Genomic DNA, 18,716 nt, shown 5'->3' with positions numbered 1-18,716 from the left:
GGAGGTACACAGAAAGGAAATAAGTTGTCTAGGGTCAAAGACCTAGGAAGACCAGATGGGACGTGAGCCCAGGTGGACTGTTTCTAGAGTCTGTGCTCCCAACCAATACAGAATCCTCTGTGAATTTTGGTTACTTTAATTTTGACAAATGAGGAGATTAAGACCTGGGAGAAAGAGAACTGAGTGTCTAGGTGTCTCCTCCCGTGAGTGGTTCTAGTTTTATGGAATCAGTCCTTTCCTGCGTCTCCCACCCACCCCTGCCTCAGCTCTTAGAGTAGGTGGGACAGCCTGACAGGTCACAGAGCCTGACGGGTGCCCTGTATGAACCCCACTCTTTCCCCGCCCACTACCCCGATGCCCAGTCTGAGGGAGGTCCCTGTCTGGCATCATCGTGGTCATCCCGCTCTTGCTTTACCCCTCCCTTTTCTCTCTCCTTAGAGATGTAGAGAATCTTTGGAAGGATTTGGAGGACAAATACACTGCACTGATGTGGTCTTTGTTCTAAATATATCAGTTCTGATCTCATCAAATAGTGTTCGGGCTTAGAAGAAGAACAGAACTCTTTCCCCAGACTTGTCACTTGTGTAGATAAGAACTTTATTTGGCTGCAAGTAGCGGACCTAAAAAATAGTGACTTAATAAGATGTTATTTGCATGTCCTGTAAGAGATGGTGTGGGGCAGTCTGGTAGCTCCCCGGTTGTCATCAGTGTTGCAGGGTCTTCTGACTTTCTGCTTTGCTATTCTTGGCTAGGCTTCATTCTCAAGGTCAGTTCAGTCCAGTGGCAGCTGGTTCCAAATCCTCCTGCTGGTCAGCAGAGGAGCCTGGCCTGTGGGCTGAAGGCTCACTCTACCAAGGCCACCTGCTCCGACAAAGCTACCCTGTGCCGGGCGAGACCCCTACTCCTGCCTCTGAACGCTCACTATGCGAAGGCCAGGCACCTAGGAGGGGCTCAGAATGCCGGCTTCTTTCCTGCCTGCCTTCCTGGCTCCTGGCCGCTTTCCCCACTGGCATTCTGGGTCCGTACTTGTTTTGTGCTCCCACCCCTGGCCTGTCTACTGACCCAAGCTCCACTCCTGCTGTCCCCGCCTTGCAGCCCGGAGCCCAGCACGGCGACCCTGGTGCCTTCTGCTGCCCCTCAGCACCTCCGAAGAGTGAATCGGGTGGGGGTCATGTGTGTGGCCCCTGGAGCCAGCTCACCTGGATTTTCATCGTGGCTTGATGGCCTAGCTCCGTGTCCCCGTGTCTCACTTATTTCATCTGTAAAACAGGGAGGATGATAACAACAGTGCCTCCAGCAGGCTTTTGGAAAGGATTGAGTGAGTTAAGGCATCAGGTTGGTGTTGCCCAGAAGCTTCACCGGGCACGTGCCCAGGCGATTCCCTTGCACCATTTAGTATCAGACACATTTGGGGCTCTGAGTTTTAGTTTTCCGGGGACCTCTTATCTCTAAGGGCTGGAGATGGTGACGAAGTGATGGGTGTGGGGGACAGGAGGGAGCGGGGCGTTGTGACTCTGCAATGCTGCAGGAATCTGAGGAGGACTGAAATGCAGCTGGCTTGTCCAGATCCAGAGCGATGCTTTCTTTTTCTCTGAGGATAGAGCAAGCAGAAAGTCAAGGACACGGGGAGTCTTGCGGGAGCCAAGTCGGAGAGGGTCGGGATTACAGACCTAGAGGAGCAGAGGACGCTGGGCCAGGGGAAGGAAGAAGGGCTTAGAAGGAAGGGGCGGGCCATGGAGGTCCTGGGGGCTGGACTGCCATCCCTTCTTCGGCTTGTTCTCTTGGGTTCCTGGGCACATTGGCAGGCTGACCCTGGGGTACCTGCCTGCCTCACCCTGGACCACTGATTCATCCAGGAAGGTTCTTTTTCCATCTCCCAGTGCTGAGCTTGTAGGGAGGGAAAGAGTCAGGAGCTCCTGCTCTGTGTGCCCCGTCAGCATCTCAGGGTGGGGCCTTCGGCTCCTGTGAGGCACCCAAGGGACCAGGCATGCAACCCACACATGTCTGGGAAACCCTTTCTCCCAGACAGCACGTTTCGAGGAAGGGCGCGTGGTGATGGGGCCGGGGCTGGGAGGCATTTTAGAGGAATGACTCAGTGGTAGAGCCTGGAATTCCTGATGGAACAGAATGAAAACACAGCAGACACTGTCAGACAGGATACAATTCAACATCCCAGCAATTCTTTTAGCACTCAGATTAAATGGAACCCTTCCAAACAGAACAGCCATGGGTGGGATAATACAATCCAGTAGCCGAACACACGATGCTGGTCCTGACCTCCCATCCACGGCATGGGAGGAGTCGTGGTGGCGATGCTGTTTTCCAGAAACGTGGCATCTGATCTGGGCACAGCCATTCCTAGGGCTTCTGTGTGGCGATGGTCTTTGGCAAAAGCCCCTCAGTGTGACCCTGGCATGTTCCTTGGTCCGCATTCATATAAGGGATCCCAGTGGGGGTGAGTGATGCTTTGGGGATTTGTCCTCATTTTTCTTGCTGAGCACTAGGTTGAGGAATAGGGAATGTGGGCCAGATTGCTGGAGACTCCAAGGTGAGTCCAGGCCTGGGACACTTTCTAGAGTCGTGTCGTCCCCAAGCTGCCCTCCGCCAGGACACGCGTGGTACAGCATCAGCCTGGGCCCTCCTCCCTCAGCTGCGCCTACTCGATAAGCTTGTGGGGAGAGAAAATGACACCCTGGAAGTGTGGATTCCCAGTGAGCCAGCTGGGCGTCCTCCCCCTTCGCTCCCATGTAAGAAAGCATCAAGGAATGTGAGAGTGACATTTTAGGGCTGATATGGAATCTGCGTTCACGTCGGAGAAATGGAAACCCTCTGTAAGCCCGGTCACTTGAGGCACTGGGACCACAATTAGTGACACAGTACTTGCAACGTCCCCCATGATTGGTCCTGACTGCCTGTGTGCAGGAGACAGGTGGGCTAGAGGACCTGGCCACGCTGTCTGAATGAGAGACACGGTCATTCTGGGTGAAGCTCCCCAAACTCTGGCTCCTTAGATGGGTGGGGCAGGGGGGTTGTCCCCATGTCACGGGTACCTGCCTCCATGGAGTTTCCCATGATGCAGAGGGAACAAGGTGGGGTTCTGACTTTGCATATGGAACCACCATGAAGGATGGAGATACCTGGAGGCCTGATGGAGAGAGAGAGAGAAAGAGAGACGGCGGGGTTGGGGGGGGGGAGAAGGAGGGAAAGAGAGAAAGGTTGTCATGGTGACATAGTGATGGGATGGGCTCACGGGCAGAAGGCCGAGGAAACCTTCCCCTCATCATCAGATGCTCTCCGCTGGGCCTCAGACCTAGGGCAGCGTGGCTTTCTTGCAGGTACCCTCCTGGTCTGTCACCTAAGGGCCTCCGGATGCCGCAGGAAACCCCAGATTTGTGGAGCACTTAACCATACGGGTGCTCTCTGCGTGGTGGACCCCTGGAATCTCCCACAGACCCAGGAGGTCTGTAGTCTTTGCCACAGACCCAGGAGGCCCCTCGATGAGCCCCGAGAAGCCACACTAAGGCACTTGGGGAAGCAGGGGGAGGCAGGCCGAGACAGGGGCTCAGGTGACCATTCGGGAGGTTAGGGAGCTTGCTATGCTGTTTCCTAACTGTATCCCGCTCCCCTCCCACCCCAGCTCTGCACACACCATTCCCGCCTAGAGTGCCTTCCTTTCCCCTCGTCGCCAGCTCTCCTCTTCCCTTTGGTTCTGTGTGGATGGCACAGCCTCCAGCACGCCCTCTGTCCTCTCCCAGGGCTGGGGCAGATGTCCCCTCCGCGTTCCTGCCCCCATCCTCGTTTCCCCAGAAAGTACTCACCCCGGGGTGTTCTGGCCGCCTGGTGCTCTGGCTGTCTCTCACTTTATAAAGAAGATGAGCCCAGGGACCATCTGTCTTGCTCTCGCCCCGGGGCCTGGCCCAGAGCAGGGCCCTCACTGAAGGTTTAAACGCATGTTGGTGAGTGGGGGCAGGGAGAGCAGAAGTTGGGATTTTCTAAAGAAAATTCCATCGTTGGAAACCTACAGACACTCAGATGTGGAATTCAAGCTTCTTGGTTTTGATTCTTGACGGGGGAGAAGGAGAGAAAAATCTTACAGCCCTCTCCACCTGGCTGTTCTAGAGTCATGGGGTGGGGGAAAGAGGGAGTTAGGGCAACACACACTTGTCCTTGGCTAAGTGTCAAGTTCAGAGGGAAGAGTAGTCACGGAGAAGGAGTTAGAAGGTCAGGGGAGTCTGTGACACCTGCTAGCGCACCCCACTGCCTCTGGTATAAATTCTATACAACTATACAACTAAGGGTTAAATTTCTTCACTGGCTGACTCCCAGGGCCATTTCTAGGGGAAATGTGCCTTCCTGGAAAGTCCTTCCCCGGCCACCTTTCACTGCTCAGTCTTTGGAATGTTTGATACTTGTGACTTGTCCGATCTCTTGAAATGCAAGCCAGCATCTTGCCCACAGAGAGATCTGGGGTGGGCAGACCCAATGGTCAGAACTTCCCTTCCCTCTGCGAAGGACCTCCGTTGGTCAGTTTGGGTTCTAGAAGGAAGCAAATGCAGAATCCAGTTCAGGCACTCAGATATGTAAACAGGAGGTTCTTCTTGGGGCATGGCCCACCTCAAGGAATTTCCCAACATGCACAGCACTTGGCAGAGAGCGTTAGATGAGTGACACCTGGATGCACAGGCTGGGATGAGAGCCATGAAAGGCGATGGCCGCGGCCAGGATCTGAGGGAACATCAGTGATAACAGAGAGACTAAATGAGGTCATCCCGCGGTACCTCCCAGCTGCACGGAGGGCGCAGCCCCGAGCTCGCTCTTTTCCACGGGGCCCAGGAGAGGGTTTGCCTGCATCAGTTTTACGGAAGACTCCACCTCTCAAGGGGCTGGGGATGTTGGATGTTGGTCATCACATCTTCTCCTGGTCGAGGTGGCAGGGTGGTGGGGAGGACAGAGGGCGAGACCATCATCAGCGATTCAGGAAGAAGGACTTGAGGCTCTGGAAGAAAACTGACTTCTGTCTCTGCTTCTGTTTCTTTTTGATGATGGGCACCCACACCAGCCCGCATACCAGCATCATGAGTCCCAGAGACAGGAAGGCGGGCCCTATCATCTTAAGGACCTTGAGGCTCTTGTCACCCAGGTTCAGGGTGTAGGCCAAGCAGGTGATGACCACACCGAATAGGAGGATTGCCCCGCCCACGGACATGATGGCGATGGGCTTGCGGTAGATTTCCCAGTTACTCCGGGGGGAGGTGGTCCAGACAGACTCACTTCTGGAGCTGATACACAGGGAGCTGGCGGTCTGGCTGGGCAGCAGGTCCTTGGATTCTGGAGACTTCTCGTTGACCTCCAGGTCCTTGGGGAGAGCCTCCATGGTCACGGCTCCCAGGACCGGGCACCTGGTACCAGCACCGGTTAGAAGCAAGGACGAGGCCAGAGGAATCCTCGCACAGCCTTCCTGTTCTCAGCATCTGTCTCCAGCCTGGCTCTTAGTGGAGGGCAGTGCAGGGTTTTTGTGCTGAAGCTAAAAGAAAAGCAGATGAGATCCACATAAATAAGAAGCCACTCAAGGTGGTATTCTTTTTCCTTGTGAGAGATAAATATTATATCACTCTGATCAACCGCTCTTATTGTTTAAAGCAGGGAACAGTGGTGGCCTTTAAGAAAACAGGCAAAAGCTACAGTTTATGAAGTGGCATCTTATTTTCAGACCCAGCCGCTTTCTTGCTGTGTGGTCTTGAGTGAGTTACGGCCTTGGTCCTTGGCTTCCCCTCCAGTCCCTCCTCCCGGGGCCCCAGGTTCTTCCTCTTCTTTGCGGTCTGGCCAGCTCAGGCCCCACTCAAACAGCATTTACTACTATCCCTCTTTGGGAGCGGGATGGGAGGGATTTCTTTCCACAGCAGCGAGTTTCCTGGGAAGGTGGGCTACTCAATCCCAGTCACAGTGGGCTCCAGACGGGGTGAGAGGTGGGAGGGGTTGCATTCGGAAACCAGGGTATCAGGATAAAGGAGACGGTGTGTGAAGCTGGTGGCTCCCAAGCCCAGCACTCGAACCTGCTGCTTCCCCTCTATCAAGACGCCTCTAAATGTGGAAGGGTCCTGTAGTGAGCACACTCTCCTTCCACACTTCCTGCAATGCTCAGTTCCAAGTAACTTCCTCAACTCACCCCTCACAGCAGCTCGGGCCTGGACCACTGGGCCAGTGCTCCCACTTTGCCGAACAAGACCCCTTCCCTGCGTCCCAGGGGGAATAGGAATTGTAGAATCGCCACGCCTTCAGAATGTGGCTGTTTACATTCGTGTGTGCTCCTCTAGAGAGAGGATATTGGGATCTCTGCTTCCGAAGACTTTGGAAAATACGACGACGGGCTTTTATAAGTACGGGCTCACAGGTGTCCCGCTGCTGCCCTGTGGGTCCCGAGGAGTATTTGCGTAAGTGACGTCAACACTTTTAAAGTGATCTCTCCTTTTCTCCTGCGGGCTTGGTGGGGAGAGCAGGGCTTTCGAGGCGTGTGGTGAAATCCTAGCCGGGGAGCTGGCGTTGGTTACTGCAACCTGGTTTCTCCTGTGGGGTTTTGACGTCTTTGGTAGGATGGTCTCTCCAGGTGGCCCTTTCCCCACTTGGCAGCAAATCCCAGGGCAGAAGCGCCTGCTGCCTTCAGGTGTTCGGGGTGTTGTGTTGGAGGAATATTAATGGGAAGGCACGAGTCTCAGTTGTGCCCGAGGATCACCGGGCTGGGTGGGGAAGGACCAGCTCCCGGGAGAGCTGCCACTGGGGTGCGAGGCAGCCACGGCAGATGCAGGGAGGACGGCTTCCTGGATGCTGAGTGAGAGGTGCGGCCAACTGCGCCTTGCTGGCCGCACCTAGCGCATGCTCTTTGGCCCTGCCAGGAGGTCGCTCGTTTATTCCCCTCTTAGGAGGGCAGAGGCTGAGGCCCAGTGAGATTTAGGATCGTGGCCCAAGCCTCCCCCCAACTTCATAGGTGGCTGTGTTGGGATCCAGGCCAAGGTTTTTGGACTCAAAGCTCATTGTACTAGACCGAGCTGGTCAGAATGATCCCTGAGGGTCCTTCCACTATGACAAGGCCTGAGTTTTTCACTTTAGGGCTGCATCCTGCAGTAGAGTAACCTCTCACTGAGTAAGGACTGACAGAGACAAGTAGTTGTATAGGGAATCACTCTACAATGGATAGATAACACTGATGTTAAGTTTTTCATAATGGTACATTTATTTATTTAAAGAACTATTTTTACTCTGAGATTATGTCCTTCCTTCTTTTATTTTGGCATTGGAATATTCATTTCATGAAACGGCTGTGAGGGAAGATGACCATTGGTTTTGCTGGTATCTGTACTGGCCAAGATCAGAAGTCAGTCATCCTGTGTAGATGTCTATCTACTTTATCTGTCACTTATCTATCATCTATCCATCTATCTATCATCTATTTATCTATCTATCTATCATCTATCTATCTATCTATGTAAATTGTAATACCTCACAAAATCCCAAAGAATGGGAACGTTTCATTTAGTGGCCTTACTTAGGAAGAGGGCGGGTCCTTGGGACACTGAATGGTCAGGGGGTTCATCTTCCGGGCAGTGACCGGAGGAGAGCACTTCTCCTCCCTTGAACAAGGCTGAGCTCCGTGCCTTCTCCCCCCACCCCCGCCCCTACCAGGCAGGAGGTGGCAGCAACTCTAAACACAAGGGGCAGGCGGGGTTGGCTGTGGGGTGAACGCCATGCTGGGTTCCTTCACGGTTGCAGCACGTCACTGAGCTTACTTGCAGGGTCTGGTGTGACAGAAAGATCCAGGTCTCTGACAGAAGAGGGACCGCTGTCTGAAACCACCGGAGACTCACTGGTCACATATATAGAATAAGGATAACGGCATGTCTGCCTTATAGGGCAGCGGCGACTGTCAGGTCTCACAAGACCCCACTTCATTGTGTGATATGTTACAGGAGTTTAAGACATGACCCTGGTTGCTATTATTATTGCAATAGTTATTTTCTTTCTCGGTCCCTGTTTTCTCATCTGTACAATAAAGAAGTTAGGCTGAGGGACTTCTAAAACTATTTTGTATAGATCCATAGGTTGGTGAACCAAACTCAAATTCTGAGAACCCAGGTTTCCTGAAAATCACCATCTCAGGGGCAGTACGAGTTTTTTAACATTTTATTAAAGTCCTAAAAGATCCGATTTCTTTTTCTGATACCAGGGTTTCTCAACAGTGGCACTACTGACGTTTGGGAGCCAATAATTTTTTGCTGCAGGGGCTGTTCTGAGCATTGTGGGATATTTAGTAATATCCCTGGCCTCTACCCACTAGATGCCAGTAGCAAACCCCTCCAGTCATGATAGTCAAAAATGTCTCTAGACCTTGCCAGGTGTCTCCTGGGGGCAGGATCAATCTGGTGGAGAAACTCTGCTCCTAGTTTGCAGACTGCCTCAGGGCCTCTGCTGGTTTATACGCCTCCTCTACCCAGCAGCCCCCCTCCACCGGCACTCAGCAGGTGCTCAAAGGGCTTGGGCCTGATGCTGCAGTCCTGTGGGGTGGGGAGCACGTAACCCCTGGGGAGCTGGTTCAGCGAGAAGAAGCACACTTCCAGGTCCTCAGTTCCTGCGGGTTTGGTTTGTCTGTCTCAGAGGATCCCTCACTTCCCGCAGTGGGTGGACTTGTCCACTCAGACCCTCAGAAAGTAACCTTCTTTGGAATAAGAGTCTTCGCAGCTGTAATTAAGGGAAGGATCTCCAGGCGAGCTCATCCTCAAACAGACAAGTCCAAGAACCTGCGTCCTTGTAGAGAAAGGAGAGGAAATGTGACACACAGAGGGGAGGCCATGTGAAGATGGAGGCCGATGGTGAAGTGATGCCCCTACAGGACAAGGGCGCACGGCGGGAGAGAGGATGGGACGGACTCTCCTCAGAGCCTCTGGAAGGAGCAACTCAGAGGACACCTTGATTTTTTTCCCTTGTGACCGAACAAACTTCCATTGTTTTCAGTGGCTACGTTTGTGTTACTTTGTTATGGAAACCCTAAAACAGGAACACACTCACTGTCGGTTAATGTCCCCACACATCAGAGGTGGCCGAGGACCGAAGGCCCGAGGGGCTGAGCTGAGAAGAGCCAGCAGAAGGCCCGAGGCTCGGGCCTCCTGGACTAAACGCAGATTTGCCTGTTGGCTCAGCCCCCAGGGCAGCAACTTGAGAAGGGAGATTGGGTCTTTCTCCCCAGCTCTGGAGACCGCGTCTGGGGTGTCAGGAAGCAGAGGTTGTGGGTAGGGACGTATTTGTAGCACAGAACTAGCGACAGACAGGCCACAGGCTGGTGTGGTGAGGGGGCACTGGTCTGGGGCTACACAGCATGAGGAGTAAAGAATGAACCGCACGCCTGTCCATGCAGGACCCCAAACATTGACGCTGAGCAAGAGAGGCCAGACACCTCTTCCATTTACAGAAAGTTCAAAAACATGTAAGACCATCTATGCCATTAGAGGTTAGGACAGTGGTTACCTTCAGTGGGGATGGTGGCTGGAAGGGGGACGTGATGGAGACTTTTGGGGTGCCATCGTGCTCTGACTCTCGATCTGGCTACAGCCAATTACATGGGTGTGTACCATTTGAGCTGTATACCGTGATATGACTGCTGAAGGAAATTTTAAAATATAGCTAAATGCAATATGTTCATTATTTGGATTCTGACTAGAAGAAACCAATTGTACATTTCGAGATAATTTTAGGGAAGTTTAAATCTGGATTGGATATTAGACGACGCTAAGGATTTAAAATTTGTATTATGATGACGATATTGCGGACACAGAAGAAAGCATCTTTATAGATATGGAGATACATCTTGAAACCACGTACAGAGACGAATTGTCATGATGCCGTGATTCACATGGAAGCATCAAACTCCAACTCAAATTTGACAAAATGTTAAAGTTTATAAAATCCGGGTGACGGATACATGGAAGTTCATTATATTATGATCTCTACTTTTACGTATGTTTGCAAATGTTTGTAATAAATGAGATACTGAATATACAGATGGACGGTGACAAGACACGTATAAGAACAGAACTCTGACCCACAACCTGCAGCAACCAGCCCAGGAAGCCACCCCATTATCTACAATAACTGGCACAGGGAGCCAGACTACAATCTGTAAGTAAGACTTTCAGGAAGTCAGAACGCCTTCCCTAGTAACCAGCCCCACAGGCCAAACAGTAACTGAGGACAACTGCTTTTTGACAAATACACCAAAACAGTTGCATGGGGAAAACAAAGTCATTTCAACAGATGGTGCTGGAATAACTGAATATTTATATGGAAAAAAATGAAACTTGTCTTCACCTCATACCATCAACAAAAAATGAATTCGAGATGGATCATGGACATAACCTGAACATAAAAGCTAAAACCGTAAAGTTTTAGGACAAAATATAGGAGAATATCTTTGTGACCTGGAGGTTGGCAAAATTTCTTAGGACAGAGAAGGCAATAACCGAGGAAGAAAAAGAAAATCAATAAATTAGATTTCATCATAATTTAAAACTCCTGCCTCATTAAAAGCTACTGGGAAGAAAATGAATAGGCAAGCTATGGACTGGGAGAAAATTTTAGCAAAATACATATTTGTCAAAAGATTTGCATCTGAAATACATGTGATTAGTAACACAAACAGCCCAATTTTAAAAATGGGCAAACGATTTGGATGGACCCTTTACAAAGGAAGACAAATAGATGAAGAAGAAACCCAAGCAAAAGGGCTTGAGATTGACATTCGACAGGAAATACAAACTAAAACCACAAGGAGATACAGCCACACACTCACTAGAATGGCTAAAATTTAAACATCTCACAATACAAATGTTGGTGAGAGTGGGGAACAACTGGAGCTCTTGTGTACTGCTGGTAGGAACGTAATATGGTACAGCCGCTTTTCTTACAAAGTGAAACATATGCCTTCCCTTTGAACCAGCAATTCCACTCCTAGATATTTCTTTGTCCAAGATAAATGAAAACCTATGTCCACCAAAGACTTGTTTAAGAATATTCATAGCAGCTTTGTTCATAATAGCCCAGACCACAAAACAACCCAATGTCCATGAACAGGAGAAAAGGTGAACACATCTTGTATATTCACACAATGGAATACTACTAAACAATAAAAAGGAACAGACTTCTGATACACACACAGCATGGATGAGTCTCATGGACATGATGGGTGAAGGAAGTCAGATATAAATGAGTACATATAGTGTATGTTTCCATTTATATGACATTCTAGAACCTTCTAGGAACTAAGCTAAGGTGACACATCTCAAAACAGTGGTTGTAGGGGTGGGGAGGAACTAACTGGGGCCTTCTGGGGTCAATGGAAATGTTCTATCTCTTGATATCGGTGTGGGTTACATGGGGGACCCATTTTTCAATATAGTACACTAAGATTTGTGCATTGTGATGTGTGTAAATTATACCCTGCAAAAAAAGAACTGTAAAAATCGTAATAATAATAATAAAGGGGGTCAGGCTGGGGAGCAGGTGAAAGTATAGTTAAACCAAGAATAGCAGAATGTTGATAATGGTTGAAGTCATATGATGGAACTTGGGGATCCAGGGTAGAGGTGAGGGCAGGAAACACATTACCCCGGAAAAGGAAAGTAGGGGCATGGGCAGGGGCAGAATGACCCCAGAATAGAGCAGAGATGTTAAAGGGAAATCTGTGAGGTGAGAGAGTCACCTGGCCCTTATGGGAAACACCATGTGCTGATTCTGAGGAAGAGGAGATCCTGAAAGAAAGAAGGTGCTTCTTTGAGAAATTGGGATTTGGGGACAGAAGATGGAGATGGAGGAAGACGTGGAGATGGAGGTGGAGATGGAGATGGATATGAGAGATTGAGGTGGAGGTGAAGATGAGAGGTAGAGAGGGAGATGAAGTTGGAGGTGGAGATGAAGATGGAAGTGGCGGTGGAGATGAAGATGGAGGTGGAGATGAAGATGGAGGTGGAGATGAAGATGGAGATGGAGGTGGAGATGGAGATGGAGATGAGCATGCAGGTGGAGATGAAGATGGGGATGGATGTGAGAGATGGAGATGGAGATGGAGGGAGACAGAGAGAGAGAGAGGAGAGAGAACAAGAATTTCACCATTTTCACCTTGTCTCTGGAAAGATACCATCCCCTGAAGGAAAACAGACTTTCAGGGAGCCAGGAGGCCCTGGGCAGAGCAAAGACTGGGTTTGGTTGGCCAAACAAGTGTGTACAGAAGGGACCGTCTCTTGATCTTGTTAGAGCTGGTCTCCTTATCTGTCGTGTGTTTGTAATTGGCCAGGTATTCGAAAACCCTGTCTGCAGATATCCACTGAGTGTTTGCCCTTTGACCTTGTGTTCCCCAGGTTGCTACACAGCACTCGGCTCACAGCTCTCCCCAACACTGCAGCAAACACGCTCTGAGCAGCCCCCGTGTCTGCCCTCTGCTAGATGCGGAGCTGCAGACACAACTAAGAAGACGACGTCCCTCTCCAAAGAGGAGCTCCAGGCGTCCCCATTTGCCCGCTCAGTGGTGTCTCTGACAAACAAGGTAAAGTGATGTCTCAGATGAGAGGGGAGAGAACAGCAGGAACTTTCCGGCTGTTTCTCACGTACTCATGTATTCATCCGCCAACAGCTGGTTGGGTGGGGTGTGTGGACCATGAAAGCTGGCAAGCAACAGTGAGTGTCCAGGAGAATAGGGAGCAAACGCTTTTCCCTCCGGTAGAGTCTCGAGTGTCTGAAATGCACCACTTAATGGGGCAGCAGTTGCAGGGCCGGGCCTGGGGCTTCCTCAGCTTTCTATGCGCTCCAGCAGGTAGCTCAGCGCCTGGCTGGGGCTTAGGACTTGCCAGACATTTGTGAAATGATTCATCAAATAGGGGAGCTGCGGCAGGAAGGTTCGGCACGGCAGCGTCAGGTCGCCATTGCTGTTCCTCTCCATACAACTGTCAAGTATGCCCTGTGTTCTTAGAGCCGGGGTGGTCAGATGGGACTGGCTAATGAGGGGGCAGGAGAGGCAGCTGTGAGGACACCCTCTGACCTGTTCCCCAACCCCTTCCCCTCCCTCCGTGCTCTCTGATGGATAGACACCTCACCAAGTCTGGTTGCCCTCCACTGGCTGGCCTTCCTGAAGTCTTCAAGGTCCCCCAAGCAGCTTCTCCAAAGGAGAGGCAGCACACAGTGTGTTAGGGGAGCGTCGACGCTTTTCATACAGTAACTGTAACTGTCATTTCTCGGGCTCTTCTTATGGGCTGGGAACCAGGCTGAGTGCTGTATCTGCATTGTGTCCTTTAACCCTCCTGACAAGTCACTGAGGATGGGACAGTTATTACCTTATTTTGCAGGTGAGGAAACGGGATCAGAGAGGTTAAGTGACTTGCCCAGAGTTACTCAGCAGATGAGTAGCGCACCAGGTTAGAACGGGGAGTTTTGGAGCCTGTCTGGCTCCAGAGCCTGGGTTCCAGTCTATCCTGCTCCCCTTTGGGACGGTTTTGTTTTTTTTTTTTTTTTTTAAACTGGAGGAACAGTGAATGGAGAGCATCTTTGAAATGGGAGCACTGGCCATGCACAGAATTGCAGGGGTGGCTGCTTTGGGTGAGGGGTTAGGCCGGCCCTGATGGGTGGAGCTGCTGAGGACGTGGGGGCTGAAGCCGGGGGCCCTGAGCTGCAGCCAGCAGAGCAGCAAGAGGCCTGTGACATAGGCCACAAAGCCACTACCACCATCATCCCAGTGGGGCACAAAATGCCTTCACACCTGCCTTCTTCACCTGGAGCATCTCTTCTAATAGCTGTACTACGATGGTACTCTTATTATCATTCCCATTTTACAGATGAGGAAATTGAGGCTCAGAGCTGCCTGACCCCAAATCCTGGTCTTTATACTGCACTCTGCTTGCTCAAGGATGGAACCTGCCCTTCCCCTTCACTACTATATTAATAGGTTGCCAGATTTAGCCAATAAAATGACAAGATGCCCAGTTAAGTTTGCATTTCAGATAAGCAACAAATGGTTTTTCTTATAAGACTGTTCCAAATATTGCCCAGGACATCCTTATACCAAAGTGTATTTGTTGTTTATGAGAAATTCAAAGGTAACTGGCATCCTTGTAATGTATCTGGCAACCCTGATATCATAAGAGGCCCCACTGTGCTTGGGTCTGGAGTTATCTGTCCCTTCCCAACCTTCTCCTCCCTGATAGGAGCTGGACTATTCTGGGAATTGCAAGGACCGAAAGCAGGGGAGAGCGGGCACATGTCTCACAGCCAGGAGGTGGGCCCAGAGGGAAAGGTCGTCTGGTGGGAGAACAGGGGCAGGTTGCGAAACACAAGTGATAGAAATAACACAATTCCTGAGGCAGACCCCAAGCGTGGGTTTGTATTTGGAATTCCTGAGATGTGGAGGGTCTTGCTCTCTCCCCACTGGAGTCCCCACAATGCCTCACCCAGCTGTCACTGCGAGTGGCTGCCCTCCCCGCAGCAAGACATTCGGTTGGTGACCCCATCCCTCTGATAAGGTGAGTGGTGCCTAGTGCCTGAGCTGTTAAAGCAGAGGCCAGAGTGTTTCTGAATCTTCTGCTGCTGTCACCAGGGCACCTGTCTGTCACCTGCCCACAGTGCGTCTAGGAAGGGAAGTTCTCCAAAGGTCACACTCCACCTAGACAGTGCCACTCACCTCGCTCTTCACATCACGCAGCCGGCGTCCAGGCCCTGCCCGGTTACAAAGTGGAAAAGGTAGCCAGGTGATAATGTCTTCTTTTACCTGGGGTATGGTCCCCGTGGCACACGTCTGCCCTACCTGTTTTGTCCATGTTTATGTATGCCAGCCTCGTTTCCCCTTTCTGACATGGAGCCTGCCCCAGCCCGCATGCTGCGACTTGTTTTCCTGACACCTGCCCTGGTTGCCTGCCACACCTGCAGCTGGGAGGGATGGACCCACAGATGCTGAGGTCTGATGTGGGATGCCCAGGAGGACGGTCTGGGTGTGAGGTCCCGCCCATGCATTCCAGGATCTGAGGGTGGCCTTGCACCTCGACGTCTGGCTTTTTTGTTCCTGCCTCTGTCGAGGTTTGGGAGGGTAGTTCCTGCCCAGCCCTTTCCGCCAATGGCTGTGAAGGGTGAAGCCCAAATGCTGTCCGGCAGGGCGGAAGCAGCCACCTGCACACAGCTTCCCCTCCTCCAGGTGCAGAGCCGGGACAGCCTCTCCTCCCTGCCACAGTTCTCACAGGGCAGCCCCTCCAGCCTGCTGGCAGCTGGCTCACCCCCTGCCCTCCCAGGGCACAGCCCCCTCCCCTTTGCCAGCCGTGCACAGCTGCCTCCTAACTCCAGTTCACAGACCCAACACACACTCTAAAGCAAAGTTAAAACCAGCTCGTTCCTCTGGGGAAATGGAAGGAAGGGCAGAGGGACAGGTCCCCTCCTTACTTACTGTCCTCGACGTCCCTGGGGAAGATGGGGGACCTGGGGCTCACACACAGCTTGCACCAGGAGGAAGCCGGCGATGAGCTTCTGCTCAAGTTCTCATGGCAGCCTGAGGAAGCCTCCCTGGCCCCATCCAGGAGCCGCTGTGCAGCGAATCCCCGCTGAGAACAGGCTCCAGCGGGGATGATGAGCTCACAGGATGTGGGCTAATGGGTTAACCCTTGGCGGGCCGCGGGCAGAGGTACTTGTGATAGGGCTTTAGCTCAGCTCTGCTCAGCCTCTATTAGATGAATCTTGTGAAAAATTAATGAAGTTTCTCTGCAGTCTGTCTTCAAGTTTCGGGGAGATGTGCATGAGGCTGGTGTCTGGGCCAGGGCTGCTTCTCCTGACCCAGGCTCAGAAATCAGGAGACCTGGAGTTCCGGGGATGCTGGAGCGTGTGATGGTGACGGTGGTGGTGACGGGCCAAAGAGTGGGTTACCCAGAGTCTACACTAGCTCTGTCCAGTGCAGGCCTTGGCAGTGACACCTGGGAGCCCTGTTTGTTCTGGATGTTGGAGAAAGCATGTGTAGACTTACGTAACATCCGCGGTTCCAAGATGGCAGGGACACCTCTGGGGAATTCCCAAGCCCTAGGGGTGGACACCTTGTGTGACAAAATACCAGGAACCCACAGACAAAAGTCAGACGAGCACATAGGGTCCTACCCCACCCCAGGCCCAGACATCTCTGAACTGGGGGCAGAGTAGCATGTTCATCCTTGCTTCTCCCGGTTTTCCTGACTGTGCCCCTGTATTTTTCATGTTACTCATCTTGGTGATGAGAAACGAGTGAGAAGCATCACTGCAGTGGTGGGCGGGGTTTCCGTCTCTACTAACCGTCATCACACTGTGCTTTGGAAGCTGGGTGTGAGCTGTTGAATTGCCCAGTCGCAAGATTGGGTCTGTACCCTGAAGCCAACAAGATTGCCTGAAATCCTGAAAGCCAGGCTGACCCTCCACTCTTAACACCAACTCAAGGATGAGAAGCCTTGCTTCTGGCTGGTTGGGGGCTCCGGGGTGAAGGGGGTTCCCTGCTATGGTAATGGTACGTGGGGGGCCTGTAGGGGAGGCTATGTGTCCTGCAGGGGAGGCTCTCCCAGGAGTGACCCCAGGAAGCGAAGACCAAGACAGGAGTGGGAATCTTCCATCCCTGGTAGCTTGTGAAATGAACATGACGTTTCCAGCCTGGGAAGGCTCTGCAGAGGTTGATGGGTGGTAAAGGGCTAGAGAAGCAGAGGGCCCCGAGGGCCAGCCATCTACCGAGCTGCTGGAGGGGGTCGAGCTGAGGGGGATTTTCCTCTGGCTTCCTGTGGAAGCGAAGCCTTCTCTGCTCAGGGGATGAGTGTCCAGGAGAACTGGACTTGAAGGCTTCCGAGGATGTTGCTTGCTCTGCCTTCATACTCAGATCGGTTTGTCAGACTCAATGGCCTGGCTTGTGAAGAAACCCGGGGGTGAATTATTTTGCAGTGCAGATAATGAGATCATTTATTCTTCGCTCAGTTCAGGTTTCTGTGCTTTCCCCCAACCCTCTGCAGGGCGTGGCAGGCAGTGTAGTAACAGCCATCAGAAAGACACATCCGTATTTAGCATTCCTCCATGTCGGGCAGCAGTCTAAAGTACTTTATAAATGTACAGTAATTCACGTATTCCCCCACATACTCCTATCAGTTAGGGATGTGAGCTATATTATTATTCTTATGTTTGGCTTTGCACTAATTACTTAACTTCCCTGAGCCTTAATTTTTTCATTTAAGTGGATGTGATCATTGCTACCTTAGAGAGTTTTTGTAAGAATTGTATAAGAAAATGCACATAGCAAGTGCTTAATGAATATATGTACATATTGATATATTCTGTATGATATATATTCACACATTATATAATCATATAATACATGATATATGATTAATATATTACATATATATTAGATATAATGTATATATTATATATAGTGTATTATGCATATGATATAAGTGTATATATGTACCTATGCAAATTAGGGGGGATCTGGGTCCAGGAGAAAGTGTCCACGTAGAAGCTGTGCTGTCTGCAGGCCCCTCCCTAGCAGGATAGAGGAGGGGGCTTGAGAAGCCAGCTTGGACCCTGGACAATCGACACCAAGTGTCCCCGGGGGGCAGGGCTGCTGCTGCAGTTGTGGTATCGAGGGGGGCAGAAAGCAGGCACAGGCCCTGCCTGGGGGATGGCTGGCGGCACCCCCCTTCCCCATCCTGTAGCTCACAGCTGCTCTGGCTTAGCTCTGCCCCCCTCACCCGGCTAGCCTAGTGGTCCACACACCCATGGTGCACGGGGTGACCAACTATCACCCCTGGTTCGATGGGGTGACCAATGCTCTTTTCTTTTTTTCATTTGTCACCCTTCTTTCTTAAAAAGTATTTTAAAGGAAATCTCAGACATCTCTTCTTTAGTGAATCCTTGCCACTGGAGATGTGTATCTCTGTAACAGATAAGGACCTTCTTCCTTCCTTTCTTCCTCTTATTTAAAACAATAACCACAATGCCATCATAATCTCACTTGAAATGTAAACGTTCCTTAATGTTAATACCATTCACTCACATTTCCCTGATTGTCTCAGAAACGTCTTTTTATGGTCAGGTCTCCGTAAAGCAGGGTCCTCACAAGTGCCGGCCCTATGCGCTGTGACTCCCAAGCTCCCTCTCATCCATAGCAGTCACTCCCGCCTCTGTTCACACCATTTACTTACTGAAGATTCCTGGTCGTGTGAGTTGGAGAACCCACATTCCGGACCTGGCTGGCTGCTTCAGACAACTGAAGACTTCCTGTAAGAGAAATGGAAATTGGAAACTGCGCTAAAGTGCAGATCTTAAATGGTGTCATTTAACATTTTCCTCTTTTCTGCAAGGGCTGGGTCTTGACTTCTGCTGCAGCCGGTGATCCTAGGACAGGGCCTTGGCAAAGAGGTGCCAGGCAATGTGGAATAAATGGCCAAGTGAACACCCACAAGCCATCTTACAATGTACAGAGGCCTTTTGCCTCGTGCTGTTGGGTCCTCAAAGTAGACCCGCGACACAGGCAGGGCTGCATTTTGTGTATGCTTCTCAGTTGTACTGCTGGGACTGGCCACCAAGACGGGAGAAGCCTTTTAGCTTTCCAGGGCCTGGGGAAATCATGCCAAGCAATTGCTTAGATCAGGCAGCCCCAGGGAGAGGCCACCACCTTCCACCTGCTCCCCCGCCCCCTATGT

At 51.3% G+C, this 18,716-nt stretch overlaps 2 protein-coding genes across 6 annotated transcripts in view; one reads left to right on the top strand and one right to left on the bottom strand.

Moving 5' to 3' along the window:
- Positions 1–18,716, top strand: part of ADPRM (ADP-ribose/CDP-alcohol diphosphatase, manganese dependent) — a 382,718-nt gene that overhangs the window by 107,676 nt on the left and 256,326 nt on the right. For 4 of the 5 annotated variants that reach the window (XR_003791851.1, XR_003791849.1, XR_003791850.1 and 1 more), the window contains exon 4: positions 12,399–12,583. Coding sequence is in view for 1 of the 5 variants with exons in the window: in XM_029210971.1 (XP_029066804.1) it covers positions 12,399–12,575 (177 nt within the window). In the remaining 4 variants the exon portion in view is untranslated. Of the gene's footprint in view, positions 1–12,398; positions 13,049–18,716 lie in introns of those variants that run through there. The other variant, XM_029210971.1, reaches the window with a different exon arrangement.
- Positions 4,967–5,468, bottom strand: PIRT (phosphoinositide interacting regulator of transient receptor potential channels). The gene has a single exon (XM_029210978.1). It carries the CDS (start codon positions 5,372–5,374, stop codon positions 4,967–4,969), a length of 408 nt encoding a protein of 135 aa, XP_029066811.1. The 5' UTR covers positions 5,375–5,468.

This window comes from Monodon monoceros, unplaced genomic scaffold, assembly GCF_005190385.1.
Source record: "Monodon monoceros isolate NGI ecotype Baffin Bay Population unplaced genomic scaffold, NGI_Narwhal_1 Super_Scaffold_9, whole genome shotgun sequence".
Classification (NCBI taxonomy): domain Eukaryota; kingdom Metazoa; phylum Chordata; class Mammalia; order Artiodactyla; family Monodontidae; genus Monodon; species Monodon monoceros.
Note: the sequence above shows the minus strand (reverse complement) of the source record. Positions and strands in the feature narration are given on the sequence as shown.

Bases quoted from the DNA above. Each gene is read 5' to 3' on its own strand.
- PIRT (XM_029210978.1), bottom strand. From the start codon at position 5,374: ATGGAGGCTCTCCCCAAGGACCTGGAGGTCAACGAGAAGTCTCCAGAA.